Source organism: Asterias amurensis, chromosome 11 (assembly GCF_032118995.1).
Source record: "Asterias amurensis chromosome 11, ASM3211899v1".
NCBI lineage: Eukaryota > Metazoa > Echinodermata > Asteroidea > Forcipulatida > Asteriidae > Asterias > Asterias amurensis.
Window position 1 is genome coordinate 15,494,705 of NC_092658.1, and position 21,100 is coordinate 15,515,804.

Here is a 21,100-nt window from a genome sequence, read left to right on the forward strand (position 1 = left end):
TCAGCCAGCACCGTTCACACTGTCATTGTGTGCCAGTAAACACAAATAAACTTAGGTTATAACCCAAATGTGTGCCGTTAGGTCTTCTGTCGTCTCTATAATTTCCTCGTCCCCTGCTGCTCTTTTATTAATGTGCATCCCTCCCCCGGATTCTCATCATCAGATGCTTGATCGATCACGGGGTCGAGAAAACAACAAAAGGAGGCGCCTCTTGTTATAGCTCCTGCCGATCCTGACGACACTAATAACTCTGTTTGTATTCCTTGGGTCTCGCGTCAATTTATCTCTTTTTCTGTTCACGCCAAGCTGATGACGGAAGGGTATGAAAGTTGATTAGAGTCATCAGTGTCTGAGGGTTAAAGACACTGGACACTATTGGTTATTGTCAAAGACCAGTCTGCTCACTTTGTGTATCTCAACAACTGCATAAAATAACAAACCTTTGACAATTTCAGCTCAATCGGTCATCGAAGTTGCGAGATAATAATGGAAGACAAAACACCCTTGTTGGCTGTGCTTTCAGATGGGAATCAAAGACTTCCAGCTAGAAGTCTTTTATTATTTAAGTGAGAAGTTACCTCTTTCTTAAAAACTACGTTACTTCAGAGGTAGTAGTTTCCCACAATGTTTTATACTATCAACAGCTCCTCAATGCTCGTTACCAAGTAATTAATATTTGTTTTGAGTATTACCAAACGTGTACCTTCCCTTTATAAACGGCTTCCCCTTATATTTTGCACACGACGGGCAATGTTATTAAATACAAGGACGATTTACATAGCTGCAGAGAAGTGCCCCTTAGAGTGTTTCTTTAAAAGGTTCAATCTTTGTCCGTGGTCCTTTCTTTGTGGTCTATTCAAGAGTGTGTTGTACATATCAACGCAAAACTCAAGAAATGCATTAGCGGGAAGACTGTTTGTTGCCGTTAGAATTCAAACTTCTAGGTTGAGCACGAGGGAGATAGTGGCATTGGCGATTGTGGCAATGGGCGTCCGGGGCTGTAACAAAGGTTTCAGTCAGACCTGTAATAAATAAGAGCCCTTTGTCGATCTTAGAAGCAAGTGTAGAGGGTAAAGTGGTTTAGACGTTGACTTCCACTGTTGGGTTATATATAAACAGTACACGCAGTTATCGATCTAGTTATCAAAAGCTTGTCATCCATCAGGGTTGGTTTTTAAAGAAACCTTTCAGCAGAAAATAGTTTTTCTCAGAAAACGTATTCGCAAAGCAAAATCCATTAGGTCGTCATTGTGCCTCGCTCAAACACATGGGAAAATGAGTGTCTTGTAAATTAATTTGTTGTGTTACAAAATATGCATTCAGACGAACGTCTTATGGATTCGATTTGAATGCAGCTTTTGTCATCAAAAACATAATTTTGTTTCAATTTGTGTATGTGAATGCACGTCCTGGCAGGTAATCAGGCAAACCGAAGCCATATTTGTAAATTCACCGTTGGTTCTGTATTATAAAAGATAATTACTTCATTGCTTTTGTTCCGTAAAACCACGAGTGATTCTGTGAAATGGCTGTCCTTTTTTTAAATATTTTTTTTTTAGTGTCTATTCTTTTTTTTTAATGTAAGAACTGATAACGAGATTTGCTGTCAGTTCATGCATGCTGTCTGCATTTCACGCCACGTCACCCATGTCACCCATAGCACGCCGTCACATTAGATGAACTTAAAAACTCAATTGATGAGAAAGAAAGCACGACTGCTAGGAGACCGCAATTGAGTCTGTATTGTTTTAGAGTGAGATTGCACTGTTGGTTTATAGCCTTATTTATTGATTTATTTAGACACATGCTATCCTTTAAGAGCAATATGTACAATCGTCAGAGTACAGTAGCGTCGACGAAGGGCAAAAAAAAAAAAACACTAAACAAAAACAATATTTCATTTCACATGAATGCAAAAGAAACACATGTACTCAGACTTACGCCGAAAATGATTTTACGATGTTAAATTAAAGCATGTTAAAACAACGTATTACTCCCTTTGCAAAGCCAAGGTGCTTATGATATCGAACTCAAACAAACAACAGACAATGTACTTACGTGCAAACTTTTTGTCACTACCATCTGACATTTTACTCACCCATCTTCTTCTTGCAAGTTCATGTCCGATAGCTCAAATGTTTGATCATCATCAGTTGGTAACCGAAGGCTATCTGTTTCCCCGCAAGCCATCAACTTCAACGAGTTTGAAGTCAATGTTTCCTTTTTCACCGCCGATCAGGCAGTGTCTAGTGTCAGATCATGTCCGTCTAGACGCTTCTGCTGATTGACACACACTGTCTCCATTGTTGACGTGGCCCTGAGCTTATAACGCTCACATCCAAAGTATTACATTTCTAAACGTTTGACCAGCGCCAAGTAAACGGCCATGGACATCTTGTCATCACATTTAAAGCTATTACTGAATACATTCTTCGACACGAAAAGTTGTTAAATTCCACGTGCTTAGAAAAGTTTCATGGTAAACCCGAGTGATTGTGAACTGGTCGTTTGACCAGCGCCAAGTTAACGTTCAATGTTGGCTTGTTGCCATACATGTCCAGTCATGGACACCATGTCATCATGTGGCTTCACCTTTCAAGCTATTACTGAATATTTAATCACTAGGCCTACATTCTCTGACATCAAAAGCTTTTCTAAGCCTCGCCAAACATGTGAGTGAACGTTAAATTGCCGTTCGACCAGCGCCAAGTGAACGCTCAATGTTGGCTTCTTGCCAGATAAAGTTATGTCCAGTCATGAGCATCATGTCATCGAGCGGCTTAAACTTTCAAGCCATTATACTGAATATTCTCTGACTCTGACATCGAAAGCTGTTAAATTTCTAATGTGCTCAGAAAATGTCCCTGCCGAACCTGAGTGAACTGTTGGTAATAATTGTTTAATAATCTTGCAAATCTGAAGATTTTCCCAATCTGCAAGTTTGTATTGTTGTCACACTACAATAAAATATAAAGCATCTAAGCACCTAGACAAAAAGTTAATCTTGACTTGAAGATGGAGTACCAAAGCTCATGTAGATCTTTATCAAACCCTGCGTCAGTACAAGATCATATAAGAAAGAAAAAATGCTGCATGTTGAAGGTATCACGATTGCAACACAAGCCAACATATTCACACAGTTTTCGGTGCATGTCTTTAACGTCATTTGGTGTCGTCGTTACAGCAACCGAAATCTTCATCGGATATGTGCACTTTGGACATGAAAAAGCATGTGGAAATCTAAGCTGCAAATGTTCACAAGTTGCTCTCTGCGCATTGTTATATGTCTTCTTGAATGCAAACAAAGTTAACCGACAATTCAGCTTACTGCCTATAATGAAACTACACATTATATTTCGTGTACAATAATCGGCGGCTACAAGGCCCATAGGAGTAACACTGCGACTCTATGTTGAAATTGAAGTAGGTCTCTTGACACATACCACCTTCGTCCAAATTACTGTAAAGCCGCCAGTTAACCAAAAGGTTTCTTCACTGGAAATGTATCTCTGCCCGTGTTACTTTTCGTATCAAATGCAAGTTATTTTTTAACAGAGAAGGTGTTCGGCGCTTTATAAATGGTCATATATGTTTTTTATATCTGAACCTTTACACAAGGTTCACCCAAAAAGTATAAAGCATTTTAGAGGTTAAATCAGTATATATACTAATGTTACTGGTCAGTCTTCGCACTTATTTTGATTATCTGTTGGAATGGAAACTATAAATGTCTTGAAATGAAACTAAAATAAAATACCCTAATGCAAATTAAACGTTTATTACTTTCCTCTTCTTGTTCTCTTTTCTATGATGCCTTTTTCTGTTTTATTGTTCGTTGTTCAGAAGTAAGACCGGTGAAGTTCAGTGACTGTCTTGAAATGAAACTGAAATGAATTATCCCCGACGCAAATTTAACATTTATTACTTCACTCTTCTTATTCTGTTTTACTCACCCTCATCTGTGATTCCTTTTTGTCTCTTTTGTTTCGTTGTTCAGATGTAAGACCGGTGAAGTTTAGTGACTGTCTTGAAATGAAACTGAAATGAAACATCTCCAATGCAAACATAATGTATTACTTTAAATGGAAATGTTTGCGGTAACACGATGTAATGCCTATCTTTAAACGAGTTTGGGTGGTTCTAAAAAACACTTGGTTTAAACTCAACGTTTCAAGCAGTATGTTCTGATCGTCTTAATATTACTTCCATTCTCTTTCACTCACCCTCATCTATGATGCCCTTTTCTGTATTATTTTTCATTGTTCAGATGTACGACCAGTGAAGTTCACGGACTGGCTTAAGATTGACGCGGAGGAGAAGGCGAGAGGCGAGAAGATAGGCAAGCCCAGGGAGAAACTGACCACGGTGGGGGAGATGCTACACTTTGCTTTCAGAACAACTGATAAATGATAAACTATAGAGAAGTAGAGATAGAGATAGAGAGAAGACATAGAAGGTACCGCAACTCTTTATGTTAATTCAAATGTGTGTTCATGGTTTATTGATAAAGCAAAAGTCATTGCAGCCATCTGCTGAATTACGACAATGTGTACAAAAACAAATAAATAATCATGGCAAGTAGAAAAGGGTACAAAGTCTGACATTCATACACACAGATAAATACAAACATAAATATGTATTTGCCAATACGTCAGTATAACAAGTATGATAGGGAACAAAAACACAAATACAAATACAAAGAAAAGGACCACGATAGTGCTACAGAAATTTCAAACTATCCGGAAAGTAAACAACATATATTTAGGCCGACACATGTACATATACTAATACGCTCAAAAACACTAAAATTAGGGTGAACTCCAACTGGAAAACTGAATGACAGTTATCATTTTATAATTGACCATGTAAGGAATGGCACTATCAGCATGTATCTTGGTACCAACATTAGGAGTATTCAAAAATAAGTTGTCAGTTGTAATAGTAGTCAGTATGGGGACAGACTTGTCACCCAAGGCCTACGTATATTGGATACCGGTAGGGAGAGTGATATGCTGCAACATCACAGGAATCCCATCTCCATTTACCAGTTCAGAAAGAACTTAAAAACTTACCTCTTCAACCATTAATTTTCTTCTTTTTGATGCGCCTTAGGATAAGGTGCTTCAGCAAATTCCCTATTATTATTATTATTTTGCTATTAATTTTATTGTTGTATACGATTTGAGGCATTGCATGGTGAGGTATCAATATATTTGGTTTGTGGTTACAACGTGTGTGTATCTTTCTGTCAGTTACAGTTTGTTCTTAGAGAACTGTCTTTATTTATTCTACTACCGCGTTTTAAATTTATCAGGTGTTCGGGAGACTTCTCAGTTCTGAAAAGAACTGTCCTGTTTTTTAACTACGGGTGGAAGGTATAGAAAATTGGCTGGGACTACTACTTTAGCTTATAGGATCGTAATTAACTGCACTACCGAGGAGTCAGTTCTTAAATTGGTCTCAACGTTTCGACTAGCTTGCTCTAGTCATCATCAGGAGATGACTAATTGGTATTAGTTCTTTTTAGAAGATGGTTGTACATAGCTTATAGTATATTTTATCATTCCTGACAACTTAGAGAGGTACCTATAATCATGGACGACTGACATCCTTAAGGTTACATGATGGTGACCATTTGTAACCTTAAAACATCATTTGAAATCCTTTATCGAAAAAGAGGACCAAAATCGTAACTCAATTCAATAAACATTTATTTTATGATAACATGCAGTTACAAAGAAAAGTCAATTGATTTACAATGTATTTTTCTGTAAGTGTGAATAATATATTGTCACCAGTTCTGAATGTCACAAAATAAACAAAGCATGAACAAAAACACAACTCTTATGAAACTATCAAAAGCCCATCAATCATAGCACAAGTCCACTCACAGCAAGGACAGTTCCCTTTGCAAACAACAATTTCCTGTTAATAAATTATTTCGTAAGGTCCAGATAAGAGCAGGCTGCTCTCAACGTGTTGACTATAAATTAAGTGACCGTGTGATGTCCGTCACAAGTGTGACTAAAAGGTGCCGAGTTATCATGATATATACCGAGTTGTAAGGATATTTTAAGTGTAAATGGTGCTTACGGACGAGGGTCAACACTCTGAAGTGATTATTTTCAATGAGTTTTGTAAGTTACGCTTGTATTTGTTTAGATGATCTTCTCGTCAAGGGATCTTGGCAAACTCTCTTGAGGGGATATAAACACCAAGCTGGCAACATCCAATCTCTCTCAAACAAACGACGAAACGATGGTTTAAGGACTGTTGTTATGAATTGCATAAATTAAGAAATTGTGATTCTGTAACTAGTACTTTCTCTAGTCATTATCAGCGTTTAGCTTGGTTGGAACCCACACCCTTGTGATTGCAAGTCCTGTAAAGTCTCACCACGGTGACCATAGTGTGTTGGTAGTGAATTGTTGGCTGTGCTGCTTTGTTTTGCCTAAAGTTGATGAGGACACAGGGCCCAACTTTATGGCTGTGCTTACCAAGGAAGTTTGCGCTTACAATCCTATCCCAAAATTCACAAAGCTGTTTAGCAGAAAATACTACTTAACAAATTTCTTTGCTAAGCAGAGTTTACAATGTTACCAGCCAAAATTACACGAAGTTTACATTACAATGTAGTGACACCACTCACTACATTGTGAACTTCATGTCATTTAGGCTAGTAACATGTTTTATGTTAAGCTTTGCTTTGCTTGGCATGTTTCTGTGCATAACGCTTTATGAAATAGGCCCTGTAGAAATATGCATCCCAGAATGCCGAATGCTCAGAATTGTGGTGATCGGTGTCGTGTTTTTTTATATCAAAGTCTTCTCTTGCAAACTATACCTATTCATGACCGAAACTATCTGGTTTGTTTGTTGTGCCCATTGGACTTGGTGGTTTTTTTTCAGGCATGTGGTTTCTCTTGATTATTCCTGTGTTTCTAAACTTCATTAAGCCTTTCCAACAAGAGCCACACACACACGCAGACCTGTACCTAGCAGACCCTAATTGCATGTACATGTATTCGTTGTGACATTTCATTAGACTTTTCTTGTTTAAAATCGTAGTTTTTCTGCCTCGTTAATCTATGCATATATTTCGCCGTCTTCAGTATGTGATATGGAAAATGCCTCATTACACTTATACAGAAATCACCCCGGCCAAACAGTCCCATCCCCATGGTTACTGCATGTAGAAACAATTACGTGATTTTGTTCCTCATTAAGTGAAGGTTAATACTTGCTAATCGGATTTCGAGAATATAGAAGACCTATCCAGTCACTAATTGTTAGTTTCAGTTCACTGTATCGAAGTTGTAAGAGAGTAATGTAAGAAAAAACGACCCTTGTGGCACAACTTTGTGTTCTGTCAGATGCCTAAAAAAGACTTCAGGCCTGAAGTCTTTTTGCCTTAGAAGTTGCCTCTTTCTCAAAAACTACGTTACTTCAGAGGGAGTCGTTTCTCACTATGTATTTTACTATCAACAGCTTTCCATTGCCCGTACCAAGTAAGTGTGTTTGCTAACAACTATATTAAGTAGTAATCCATAGTATCCAGTGCTTTTAAGCACACCTTCCCAGTCACACCAATGCTGCCGGGGAGTAGACAACAATCCCAGTCAGGTTTTAATGGATCCACAGACAACATTCTCACGGCCACAGAACTTAACAGTTCAGTCAGGTAGGCTGAAGATAATTCCTCTCGAAGGAGTCAGACTGAAGTGAATTTCCACCGCTAATGAGGAGCTTGTTTTCGACCGCCTTTCTCTTTTATCAAATTTAGAGAGTCCCTCTGCATCGGATTATTATTCTCTGGCAAAGACAGTGCAGTTGGATATCATATTTTTACCGAGGAATGTCTAGTCATTTTCATTTGAGTGCGAGTCTTATGGTTAAACTGTAGGCACAATAAGTTGGTACAGTATTCAACAAGGTATGCTACAGTAAATTGTAGATTCAGAATCATGTCCGACACGAGCTTTGTATAGTTCTAACATGAACTGTATTAGTAATCAATGAGCTTTAAGTTTGAAACTAATTAACTGTTTCCTGATAATTCCTGTATTTTAAACATTACAACCTCAAATTTATCAGCCCAAATTTAATTAAGTTTGCATTGTTTTCAATTGTTGCTTAGCAAAGAAAGTTTCAAGCAAATGAAATTGGGGCCTGTACAGAAACAAGAGATTCCTTTTTAAACAACTCTCTCACATCATTTTAGTGGCAACCCCTTCCAACACTCACCTCCGACATTTAAAACTTGATGATTACATCAAAAGCAGATGGTCCCTGCCATGTTTGACATTAATCGCTTTTGTTTAGGTATAGACCATAACAAAATGACAGGATGGAATAACTTTCCGGGGTGCGTTATGTCATTACCACTTTTTAATTTCCCATTAAATATACACAGCTTTGTACTGACAGCTTGCGAAGAAAACCATGTTGAGATGTTTTTGGAGGAAGACTCGAGACATAAATGCACCAAGCTTGAACAGCTTGAGTTTACCATAACTTGGTGAAGTTTATCTTAGCTACAACAGAAGTGGGTCATGTATCCTGTGCTTTATTAAGTCAGCACCGTGTGTCTTCTATAAACCTACTTTTTGACTGTCAACATCTTGACAAGAAATGAGAGAGAGCCAGTTCGTTTTTGTGATAACTCACAGTTGCAGTTAAATGTGCTTCCCGACCCACCATGAATGAAAAGTATGTTGTTCATTCATCTGCAGTAGTGTTTTTGAAACTTTAAAAGTGCACCTTTGGTATTGTCAAAGACCAGTTTTGTCCCTTTGTGTATCCCAACTTATGCATAAAATAACAAATTTGGGTTCGAAGAAGACATTAACGATTGTATTTTGAGTTTGATTTTGTGATTATCCGAAACGAGAGGTCTGTGTTAAAGCCTGTGTAAAAGTGACCCGTGACAATACCGAGCCTACCTTATTTAACCTTCTGATGTGCCTTGCAAAAACAACTGGATATTTTTTGTTGCCCTTCTATTCAATTACTTTGTGACATGTGAGTTTTCATGCTATAAACAGGCACGATGTCGTAGGCCCGCAACTCGTGTTTACCTTGCTTTGCGACCTCTTCTCGCGAGAACGTTGTCTTGAAAAAGATTTTATTGAGACAATTTCCTAGAGGCATGCCCAGTCACGAACTTATGGATTTACATGCCATCATTCCTTGAGTAGTTCGACTTATCTTGCGTGAGGAGCAACCTCCAATGTCTTTGCACTTGACCTGTTTTCGAGGATCACTGAAATCAAATTCGGAGGACCAATTGTTTTTTAATACAAGTTCATATTAGAGGTAGTGGTGGTAATATAGCAAGCGGCCTTCTTCTTTAATTACTGTTCCAACTGCGTGATTGTCAAATTCATTGGCAACTAACTGGAAATTAACTGCAGGCCTAAAAGCACACAGATCAGTGCAAAATTTGTATATCTTCTCTTAATGTGATTGTCTTGCAACTGCGATGACAAATGGAGCACAAGTTTTCACAGAATGTATGCATATTATATCATGGGAGACACCATGTGAGAATACTGGCGACCATACATCAATTCTTGATTAGAATAGAATAACCAAACAGTCCACAGGCTCGTAACATGTAGAAGATGAGTTGTTATCTGAACTAGAAGTGATTTATTTCCGTCTTATTCATGTAGCCGTACATGTGTCTGACTTCACGGAGGCGTCGAAGACGATTTTCTCCATGCCCCGTGTTTATTGCTTAGGTGCCCTGCACGTGCTCCTCCAAAATTGTACAGTTTCCTCAGAGGGTCCCCTTCACCAAAGAGAAGGTGCCTATAATGTGCATTTGCCCTTTCTACGAAGCATACAGGCCTGAGCCAATGAGGAGAAAGTCCCAAACTAACAGGTTTTTGGTTTGAGTGCTGTTATGTCATGTTCGTTGGAAGATACAATACCCCCACCCTCCATATCATTGCAATGTTACTTGATACTTTAATAAACGTAAATCGAAATTGGAGAGTTCAAAGTCAGTAGTAAGTCGATAAGAGTTCACTGGGTTTGATAGCACTTTTTCGCCACTTTTTTTCTTCTAGATAACCGGACTGCGGTAACAACATGTTGCTGTGCACATGTAGATTCAGTTTTGTTGTTGTTTGAAACTCTACGATAGTTTTTTTTTCTCCAAAAGGTTAAGGCCAGTTGGTGTCTTACCCATTATTTCCACCAGCGATTGAATACCAGTTTCAATTCTGTTTGCACACTTCAGCATTTTCAATGGTTTTGCAATTGTTGACCGTACTAGCTTCGTGATTCAGACACGAATGCACTCCCTGTGTGTATTGGAACAGACCTAATGATATAGGCCTACATGATGTCAAGTGTGAACATTGAATGCGGTTTATTAGCTGCAATGCACATTCTGTGCACAGCGCGCCATAAGGGCTGTGTGTGACGCCACAAGGTGGTATCTCCGTTTCTTCAGAGCACTCTACAGAGTAAACATTGATGGATCTCTCCCGGAAAATCTCAGCGTCTGGAAGTCACAATTCCTTTCTCTCTCGTTCCATCTCTAACCTCTACCTGTCTCTGTCTGTGTATACCAAGGTGTCCGGCAGGCCCTGTAGGGGAAACAGATCTTTGCAATTAGCTCGTTCAACGTGAGCTTGAATATGCTATGGGAGGTTTTGGTCTGCTAGATGGAGGCACTGATTACACAGGCTTGCGGTGCTTGGCATTGTCTTTCACAAACATTTGCTTATCGTTTAAAGGGACGTTAACACAATTTGATGCTTACAATTTAAGTTCAATAGTTTACAAATCCACTTAAACTGTTAGGGACGGTGTCAATGTATGCATTTTATTTTGTAATGTATCTTTCACACCTTTCACAGAGTTGTTTTAAAGTGCCGGTACATTGCTTTGATGGAGACCAATGTGTTTTTTATAATGATTTTGGGGGCATTGCATGGTGAGGTATCGCTGTATATTTGGTTTGCTTAGTACCAGTTAAAATATTTACCTGGGGTCGATTTCACAAAGAGTTATAGGACTCGTCTTATCTCGAGTTAGGACGAGTAACTCGTCCTAACTTAGGATTAATCTTAAGGTCTGCATGCTACAGTGCAGGGTTAGGACTCGTCCTAAGTCCTAAGTCCTAAGATTAGTCTTAAGTTAGGAAGAGTTTTGTGTAATCGACGGCTGTTCTTTTTAGAATTTTTCATTCTATATTCCGGACAAGAATATGTGAGACAATTGTTCCCGAAAGAACATAACATTTACCCAACAAGTAGATATACACGTGGTGTTACCACAAACCAAATATAAAGAAATAATTATTTATTGATTTAGACTTAAACTTGGAACACATGACTTTGGATACGAAATAAATGTATTGGTAAAGCCAGATGGAAAGCATTGGAGTTATTTGTTATGAAATATTGCTGGTCTAATTAATTTAGGACCCCCCCCCCCCCCCCGCCTTTGAAAGTCCAGGTGAATACTCGCGAGATTTACACCATTCTACTATCGGCACGCGAAAACTCACCGCAACATTAGAACGGTTTATACATTACAACTTTTTATAAATTACACTCTGAAGCATTTGATAAGGTGTTCGTATCATTTTCCACTCCGTTTCATTCATTGTCATGTGAGGGTCAAACAATATGTCTATTCTATAAAGACCTCTGTGAATAAACACAATCAAGTGATGTTGTCGTTGATATTTTTGTCTAATGTGCATTTATTCTTTATGCATGTCTTACTTTTGGAGGTTGTTCTAACTCTATAAATATGGTAGATTGGGTGATTGAATTTATTCGGATACAATACAGCGAGAAAATGGCAAATATACATACACAACATCAGGAGTTAAAACAATTTAATGAAAACAAACGAAATGATCACAAGAAAGAGAAACACAATTATCCATACCACAAAAAAGACAAATAACTTAGATTTATTTCTACTGGGACCTTGACATTTTGTAGCATGTGCATTTATTCTTAATGCATGTCTTGCTTTGGAGGTTGTTCAAACTCTATAAATATGGTAGATTGAGTGATTGAATTTATTCGGATACAATACAGCGAGAAAATGGCAAATATACATACACAACATCAGGAGTTAAAACAATTTAATGAAAACAAACGAAATGATCACAAGAAAGAGAAACACAATTATCCATATCACAAAAAAGACAAATAACTTAGATTTATTTCTACTGGGACCTTGACATTTTGTAGCTAGGCATACTTTGGTTTTAACCATATTCTGAAACTGTTACTTCCGTTTCAGAAGTGTGTTAAATATATCATTGTAAAATCGGAGACAATTGATTGGTTTCATTGTAGGAGTTAATGGGAGCTATATTGCAGTTATATTTACCATGGCCATCAAATACTTGGGATTCCACATTTGACTGTATTCAATATATCTAGTTGACGGTTGCCGTTGATAATACTATTCACTGCTGATCTACTGCTGTACGTTTGTGCAAGTCGTGTTTCACAAATCAATTTAAGAGGTGCTGAGATAACTGGTTGGGCCTGGCTTATGGTGCACCTAGGCGGGAGCGGGAACGGGATAAGCCTGGCCTAGCTTAGCCCAGTAAAGCTAAGGGGCAGGGGTTAGAGTGGTCAGGGAGTGTGTGCATGCTCACTGAAGTGAAACAATTGATCACATGCACATGGAGGAAGTGGGAACCTAGAGGAGACTGTGGGTATAGATGACCCCAAGTCTAAGGGGCAGGGGTTAGAGTGGTCAGGGAGTGTGTGCTCACTGAATTGAAACAATTGATGACATGCACAGGGAGGGAGAGGGAACCTAGAGGAGACTGTGGGTATAGATGACCCCAAGTCTAAGGGGCAGGGGTTAGAGTGGTCAGGGAGTGTGTGCTCACTGAAGTGAAACACTTGATGACAAGCACAGGGAGGGAGAGGGAACCAAGAGGAGACTGTGGGTATAGATGACCCCAAGTCTAAGGGGTAGGGGTTAGAGCGAGCAGGGAGTGTGTGCTCACTGAAGTGAAACAATTGATGACATGCACATGGGGGGGGGGGGTAACCTAGAGGAGACTGTGGGTATAGATGACCCCAAGTCTAAGGGGCAGGGGTTAGAGTGGTCAGGGAGTGTGTGCTCACTGAATTGAAACAATTGATGACATGCACAGGGAGGAAGTGGGAACCTAGAGGAGACTGTGGGTATAGATGACCCCAAGTCTAAGGGGCAGGGGTTAGAGTGGTCAGGGAGTGTGTGCTCACTGAATTGAAACAATTGATGACATGCACAGGGGGGGGGGGGGTGTAACCTAGAGGAGACTGTGGGTATAGATGACCCCAAGTCTAAGGGGCAGGGGTTAGAGTGGTCAGGGAGTGTGTGCTCACTGAATTGAAACAATTGATGACATGCACAGGGAGGGAGAGGGAACCTAGAGGAGACTGAGGGTATAGATGACCCCAAGTCTAAGGGGCAGGGGTTAGAGTGGTCAGGGAGTGTGTGCTCACTGAATTGAAACAATTGATGACATGCACAGGGAGGGAGAGGGAACCTAGAGGAGACTGAGGGTATAGATGACCCCAAGTCTAAGGGGCAGGGGTTAGAGTGGTCAGGGAGTGTGTGCTCACTGAAGTGAAACACTTGATGACAAGCACAGGGAGGGAGAGGGAACCAAGAGGAGACTGTGGGTATAGATGACCCCAAGTCTAAGGGGTAGGGGTTAGAGCGAGCAGGGAGTGTGTGCTCACTGAAGTGAAACAATTGATGACATGCACAGGGGGGGGGGGGGGTAACCTAGAGGAGACTGTGGGTATAGATGACCCCAAGTCTAAGGGGCAGGGGTTAGAGTGGTCAGGGAGTGTGTGCTCACTGAATTGAAACAATTGATGACATGCACAGGGAGGAAGTGGGAACCTAGAGGAGACTGTGGGTATAGATGACCCCAAGTCTAAGGGGCAGGGGTTAGAGTGGTCAGGGAGTGTGTGCTCACTGAATTGAAACAATTGATGACATGCACAGGGAGGAAGTGGGAACCTAGAGGAGACTGAGGGTATAGATGACCCCAAGTCTAAGGGGCAGGGGTTAGAGTGGTCAGGGAGTGTGTGCTCACTGAATTGAAACAATTGATGACATGCACAGGGAGGGAGAGGGAACCTAGAGGAGACTGAGGGTATAGATGACCCCAAGTCTAAGGGGCAGGGGTTAGAGTGGTCAGGGAGTGTGTGCTCACTGAATTGAAACAATTGATGACAAGCACAGGGAGGGAGAGGGAACTTAGAGGAGACTGAGGGTATAGAAACCAAGTCAGTATTTGGATTGACTGCTGCCAGCGTTTCCATTAAATTTTTCTCTTTGCTGAATAATCAGGGAATACTTTGCATACCGATTCATTGAAAACAAATTGTCCTTAAGTAACCCATCAAGGACACAGACTAACAATTTAATAAATCACAATGCGTACTGGATTTCCATTTCTATTTAGGCTGTAAACCTTGCATTCGTTATCATTTATCTGAAAGCCAAATGTCTGTTGTTGGACTAAATAATATATTAGATAATATATATCACGTCTTAATTATTTAAAAGCGCTACTTCTTTACGGATGCTCTGAGATTTTCCCATCGATCGTGCCCCAGACGTAAGAGATTCCCCCCGTCCCTGTGACGAGGTTCAACGCTCTTGTTTACAATGCCCACCGTTGTAATACACCTCGGAGCAGTCGGGAGCCACTAGGTTATAAACGGGGGGCTATAAGGAACTTGAATTGAATTGCGAGTGGTTCTCGCCACATCGTCAGCTGCGACACCTATCGCCTTGTGTCACGTATCACTTGTGTCATAACCTCGTCTTTTTACGCACAATCATGTAGTGTACGAAGAGCAGCTTGGTCCTTGCAGCTACCCATGGAATTGAATTAGAAGTGAGTGCATTGCCACCCTTTGAGGCGCGTAGGGGTACCCTCTTCTGACCCTCTCCTATATAAAAGGATGTGAGAATACAAGCGGGTTGTGGGGTGTAATTTCCAATTAAGAGGAGTGTTGTTTCACCACCTTTATTGCCTGATGGTTTTCGTTGGACCCTGATTTGATAGTCATCTACGAAACGCTTGTAGTTGTTTCTTATAATTGTGTTTCACGATTTCCCGTGTGGTTGTTTTCTTTATAACATAATATTCGCACGACCCGTGGGAGAGGATAGATTTCATACTTTTTAAAGTTGTTCCGTCATCAGAAAAAGTCCGCAGATGTTTTTGGAGAATCCATTTCATATCAAAACAATAAGTAACAAAATAATGGACGATTTTAACACAATTTAAGATTGAATTCTCTCTTTTTTTCGTGTAATTGACAAATATTGAAGATTCCAGGTCTATAGAAATGTCAGAAAGACCTTCATGTTTTTGTCTACACACAACACATCTCCATCCCGATATCGTTCAATGCAGTGGAACTCAACCACATACTTAAAAGATTTCTATGTAAAAATAAAAAAATAAAAAAATCCGATAGCAAAGGTTGTTCCCCCCCCCCCTCGACGCATTACTATTGCACCACGATAACACATACGGTTCGGTTGAAAGTGACTTGTTCTTTACGGTTATTCCGTCCATGTGAAGCAAACATAAAACTTCACTTGCATACGGGATTAATGCTGGAGCATTAAAGGGAGTGCACAGCTTATATCTCTTGAAATATTTAAGGGATAAGACTTTAAGTTGGGTAATATTATATACCGTGCGTACTTCACAATCTTGCAATTTATACAGTAAGTGGTCCCAATATCTCAGGACTAAACGTATTCATTCATCTAGTACACAGACTAGTTTGTATTATAGATGAATTTAAAAAACATTCGATGGGTATCCTGAAAGAACTTCACGTTTTGCACGAAGCACTTGGCTTATATCTCCTGAAAGAATATATTGGGTCTTCCTGGAGTGGCTCAGATAACAGAAGACGACACGAGTAATTGATCTAGACCTTTTTTTTAGGTTCAAATCGCTGGGAAAAGTAAAATCTTTGTTACGCAGAAATTAAAATGAAAGGACTAAACGAATCAATTTTGAGCCCCGTGCATTTGAAAATGTGTTAGTATATAGCAGAGATACAAGCTAGTATAACATGGAAATTGTGTATAATTTGAATTCTGTATTATTCCATTCAAGGCTTGTTTTACCGTCATCAAACTGTTGTATTGGGTTGTGTTTAAGGTGTATAAAATAAATGCATACATAATGCGTTATTTGTTTCCAGTCTCCGATGGGTGTCTTGCTATAAAATATAAACGGTTCAGTCTTCAAGGTACCTCAGAATTTGCAACTAGTTGGGCAATTACAATGGAAATGTGCTGTCAATATTGCCCTTTTAAATTGTTATTGCATTTCAGTTTTGTAAATGCAATTTACATGGAAATTGTTCTTATATATCGTTAATAAAGTGCTCGCTCGGTGCCCGAGGGTACTTAAGCATGGCTTACAGATTTTCCCATTATTCAGAGCCGCTGGCGTAATTAGGTTTTTGCTGACTATGGGGAGGGGTCTGGGGATGAGATTACAGCCCTTTTTCCATATTTTGACGGTACTGGTTGGTGGCCTGTTGGTGTTTCCATACCTTACTAACTCTCGGTTTAAAACTCTTGGTTTTTAGAACAGTTAGGTCCTATATATATATATATATATATACAAAACTAACATGTGGAAATTTCAATTTAAAAGGTGGTTGCGTTTGTTTGATAGTATCGCCAAAAGTCCAAAGCGAATCTGTCCCAAAGGGAAAAATGTGCCCTATGTAGGAATACACCATCTGATAAACGTTACTGCGGTATTAACGCTTTTCACATTAAAATGTTGGGCATAGAAACTGATATATTTTTTTAAATAACCACTTCGAAGTGAAATTTTTCTCGAAATTATGTACACTATCGGAAGCTTCGATCACAGCTTTTGTAACTATACACTTTGTTGTCTCATACGGATTTGTTCTTTATCTGTTTGGCTCGGCTTGGTTACATTGAAAAGGAAGATAAAAACAACAATGGCTATAATGTACCAATTTGGCACGCGACCAAATTGCTTAATTATATTAAGCCATGCGATCATCTACCTCAAATTTGATATCATTGTTATTACGCAGTACCTTTAGTAGGCTTGCCTGACATGACTGGCTATGGTCTGTCCAGAGACACGACTGTTTAGTAATACACTTGATACACACCGCCTTAGGTTATAACTTGACAATTCACGCCACTGTAATGTTTTTATAGAGTCTACTTCCCGTTTCAATTTTATCCCAACTTTAACAAAAAATACTTTCCGTTAATATCATTTCCATTGTTCCACTACCTCCTGGCACTGTTTATGTTGGCAGGCAATATTAAATGAAAAGGGCATTTTATGATTCCCACGAGTTGTGCAGTATTATTTTTTCTTTGCTGTTTATTCATTTTTTCTTTTACAGTAATTTGGACTGTTGAATGGCTGTTTATATTAAGGTTAGAAGTTATAGAACATGATCATACTAGAGGTGTAAGGTTCAATGGATAGGTCCTTTGAAAAGCTTGTTGCAATCTCTGTGGTGGTTATTCACAAGGATATCCGATGATTGAAATGATACCGGATATGTATTTGTGTTCATGAACTGCCCACGTATGAAATAACCAATCGACTACCATCCAGTCATGAAAAGCTGTATTAGTTTGTTTTTGGACTGTATCTGAAAGTACAAAGTTTAACACTTTCACTTTGCTGAAATTGTCCCCAAAACGTATAAGTGTGAGTTTCAATGTGTCTGTAGTTGCTTGGCACCTCTGAAAAACAGTGTTTCACTGAGAGATTCCCCCCAGGGTAAATAAGACATAATTAAAAGTAAATATGTTTTCAGGTGGCACTGTTAAACGAGAGCCGAAGATACAATTGCATTCAAATGTATTTATACCCTTCTCAACGTTGTTCGCATTCCAGATTTTGTAGTTCCTGATATTAGACTAAAATATTATTTAGAGAAAATAAACGTGTTTTTGTCAAAGACCCCACCACACACACTCACTGAATGAAGTTTTTGAAAAAGGTGAAAATCACAGAGCATTTTGTTTTCAGGAAAGGAGAGTCGCGTAAGTTGTTCGAAAAATAATTTTCGTGACATTGTTTTACTCATGTCTCTAAAACTACAGCACCTCGGCACAATTTAGTTTAATGTTAATCTATGTACGTTTTTGTTTTTCGTCGTACAAAAAGTACCACTACCCTTTGAAAGCAGGTGATGCATGTAAAACAGAAACATACAAAACAAAACGCCTGCAGCATTAATGTGTCGAGATATGTTATACCTACGTGAAGTACGCGGCAAGTCGAATCAAGACGAGAGTGAATCAAAGCGTGTAAAGGAATTATCCGGATATGTTCTGAAAAACAAGAAGTCTCAGTTATTCCTCTCCTTTTTCTCTCTTTTGCTTAAACGTCTCTAGGCGACCAAACTTTACTGTAACCTTGTGTGCATAGACTCTGTTAAGGGAAACAAAGACATGGAACGCACTTTTAGTGTTTGCATTTTGTAAGAGAAGTGGACGTGTGCAATAGTGTTTGGAACCAGTAGATGAGATTTCGAGTTTGAAGTGGTTTTGCTGCGGAGTTTGGGCGTGAAGTAGGTTGGTTTATGATATTCATACCATTGGCCAGAACTACTTCAATGTTAAATTAAATGTTGATTGAGTTTCCTTTTAAAGGTATTGAGTCAAACTTGTTTTCTTTGATCCTGAAAACCAATTAATTCAATGCTGTTGTGTGTTTTTTTCTTTTTCTTTTTTTCAATTGATACTTCATTAACACAAAAAACAATGAACAATGCTTTTTAAATACAAAATGTATCATAACTTGAAGAAAAAAATAGAATTGTCTTTGGCAAACAACTTACCAACCAAAAGGATATAAAGGCAGTAACATTGTTAATGGCCTGACGTTTCGACCCCTAAAGGCAGTGGACACTATTGGTAATTGTCAAAGACTAGCCTTCACAGTTGGTGTATCTCAACATATGCATATTAAAATAACAAACCTGTGAAAATTTGAGCTCAATCGGTCATAAAAAAAACACCCTTGTCGCACGAAGTTGTGTGCGTTTAGATGGTTGATTTCGAGACCTCAAGTTCTAAACTTGAGGTCTCGAAATCAAATTCATGGAAAATTACTTCTTTCTCCAAAACTATGGCACTTCAGAGGGAGCTGTTTCTCACAATGTTTTATACCACCAACCTCTCCCCATTACTTGTCACCAAGATAGGTTTTATGCTAATAATTATTTTGAGTAATTACCAATAGTGTCCACTGCCTTTAAGCAGAGTCTTTCTGAAGAACAACACAATACAGTGTGATTGGGGTGACATCCAGAGAAGGACTGGCCTTCTGTAGTGGAGCACCCGAGACTGTGGTCAGATAAATCAATTTGGGAAAAACACTAGCAATGAGCTTCCAGATATGTTTATAAATGAAGTAAGTTCAAAATGAAGTGAGCACATTGTGCAAACTGAAATAGTTGTGTAAAATAGAAAGGAACAATTTTGAGATGTCAGTGCCCATGATTGCATGGTACTCAACTCGGTACGGTCAGTCCGATTTCTCGTGCTCTATTTCACACAAACAATTATCATGGTAAGAAAAAGATGGTAAGTGCGTGTCTTATTTGACTGACGTCACGTCGTCTCTAGGATCAGGGGGATGGAGTTAATAACCACCTATGCGTTGTGAACAGAATTGACGTCAATTTGATACTGGGTGACTTCTTGGGTTCCGAAAAACGCAAACATTCGTTTTTGTCTGCTTCATACAAGAATGACAAACATTTTCCCCCCTGTAAATATAGTTAGTCGCCAATCTTGGAGCTCAAGGTTCGATATCTTAAACAGGAGATAGTCTCATCTTGAGAAGTTCTTTAAAAACACATCTTAAAAACGATTGAGAACGATCTATCGGTGTACTTGGTTAAATTTAAATTTTTACAATCAATCCCAGAGTGAACTTATTTGTGAAATCTGGCTGTGGAAAAAAGAAGTTATTTTTAAGTGTAAGGCACAACTTTAATTTTATGAAAGTATGCCTCTTGCCATTATACAAAAACAATACCGATCTGAAAACAGGAACGCCTCAGCTCCTCCGAGATCTTGGAACCCTTGCCCGCCCCACGGCATCCTCTACGGGTCATAGGTTGCCATGAGTTGGGGGGGGGGGGTCGATACGCTCCGAGCTTAAAACACGGCAGCTTCGCACGATTGGTTGTAATCTCGGCTCACTACACCGGTACGTCTATCAGCAACACCAGGGGAAACAGGGCAAACACCTTGCTGGTTGCACCTGTATTGCCGATCGGACGTCCACCCTGTAGTCGGTCCATACTAAGTTTTCCATACATCTCTATTCGAAAACTAAATTGCGTTGATACTAGCGATGAACATCGTATATATCATTGGTTTAAAAACACCGACAACTTGTTCAGTTTCATGGTACTGTGTGAAAATGGCAAGCATTTTATTACCGAGTGAAAATGGCATCCATGTCACCTCGTGGAAATGGTGAAAAGGGGGAGAATTCAGGGTAAAAAGTTCTTATAAAATAGTTTCGAAGAAAAGTATACTGTTAATAATTATAACGCACGGTATAATACTTTAATCACGAATCGCGATCAGTGGTGTCGTCTTCATTACCACTGCTGTCATTCATCTTCGTTCAATAAAAAATCTCGCGTGTATTCTAACACTTTGGAACCACGTTGGTCCCATGTGCATTGCTTTAGCGCGTGAATGTGGCAAGCTCGCTTACTTTAACGGTTCCTATTGCTCGGATACGTGCGAGAAGTGCACAGTATATTAAAGCATCGTCAAAACGTTTCCTTTATTATTTCTGATATACCTTAAGACAATTCATAATTGTTTTGCCATAACCATCGTCAGCATTTTTATTTTTAATTTCCATACCTCAACGTACAAATGCCATTTGCAAAACGCACGTGCGTCATCTGGCCCTACCTTAACAAACCAAGACGATCTCAAAAATAATTCTTATCAAAAGGTCCTTAAGACAATACACAGAAACGCAGATCAAGATACGAAAACCAATGAGGCAGGATAGGCTACGTAT

The 21,100-nt window shown here is 39.2% G+C and overlaps 1 protein-coding gene across 2 annotated transcripts in view; it reads left to right on the top strand.

Moving 5' to 3' along the window:
- The window catches only part of LOC139944322 (NADPH:adrenodoxin oxidoreductase, mitochondrial-like), a 191,356-nt gene that overhangs the window by 141,320 nt on the left and 28,936 nt on the right, over positions 1-21,100 (top strand). The window contains exon 11 of one of the 2 annotated variants that reach the window (XM_071941315.1): positions 4,268-4,456. In XM_071941315.1, the coding sequence (XP_071797416.1) occupies positions 4,268-4,410 (143 nt within the window). In that variant the 3' untranslated portion in view covers positions 4,411-4,456. Of the gene's footprint in view, positions 1-4,267; positions 11,569-21,100 lie in introns of those variants that run through there. The other variant, XM_071941314.1, reaches the window with a different exon arrangement.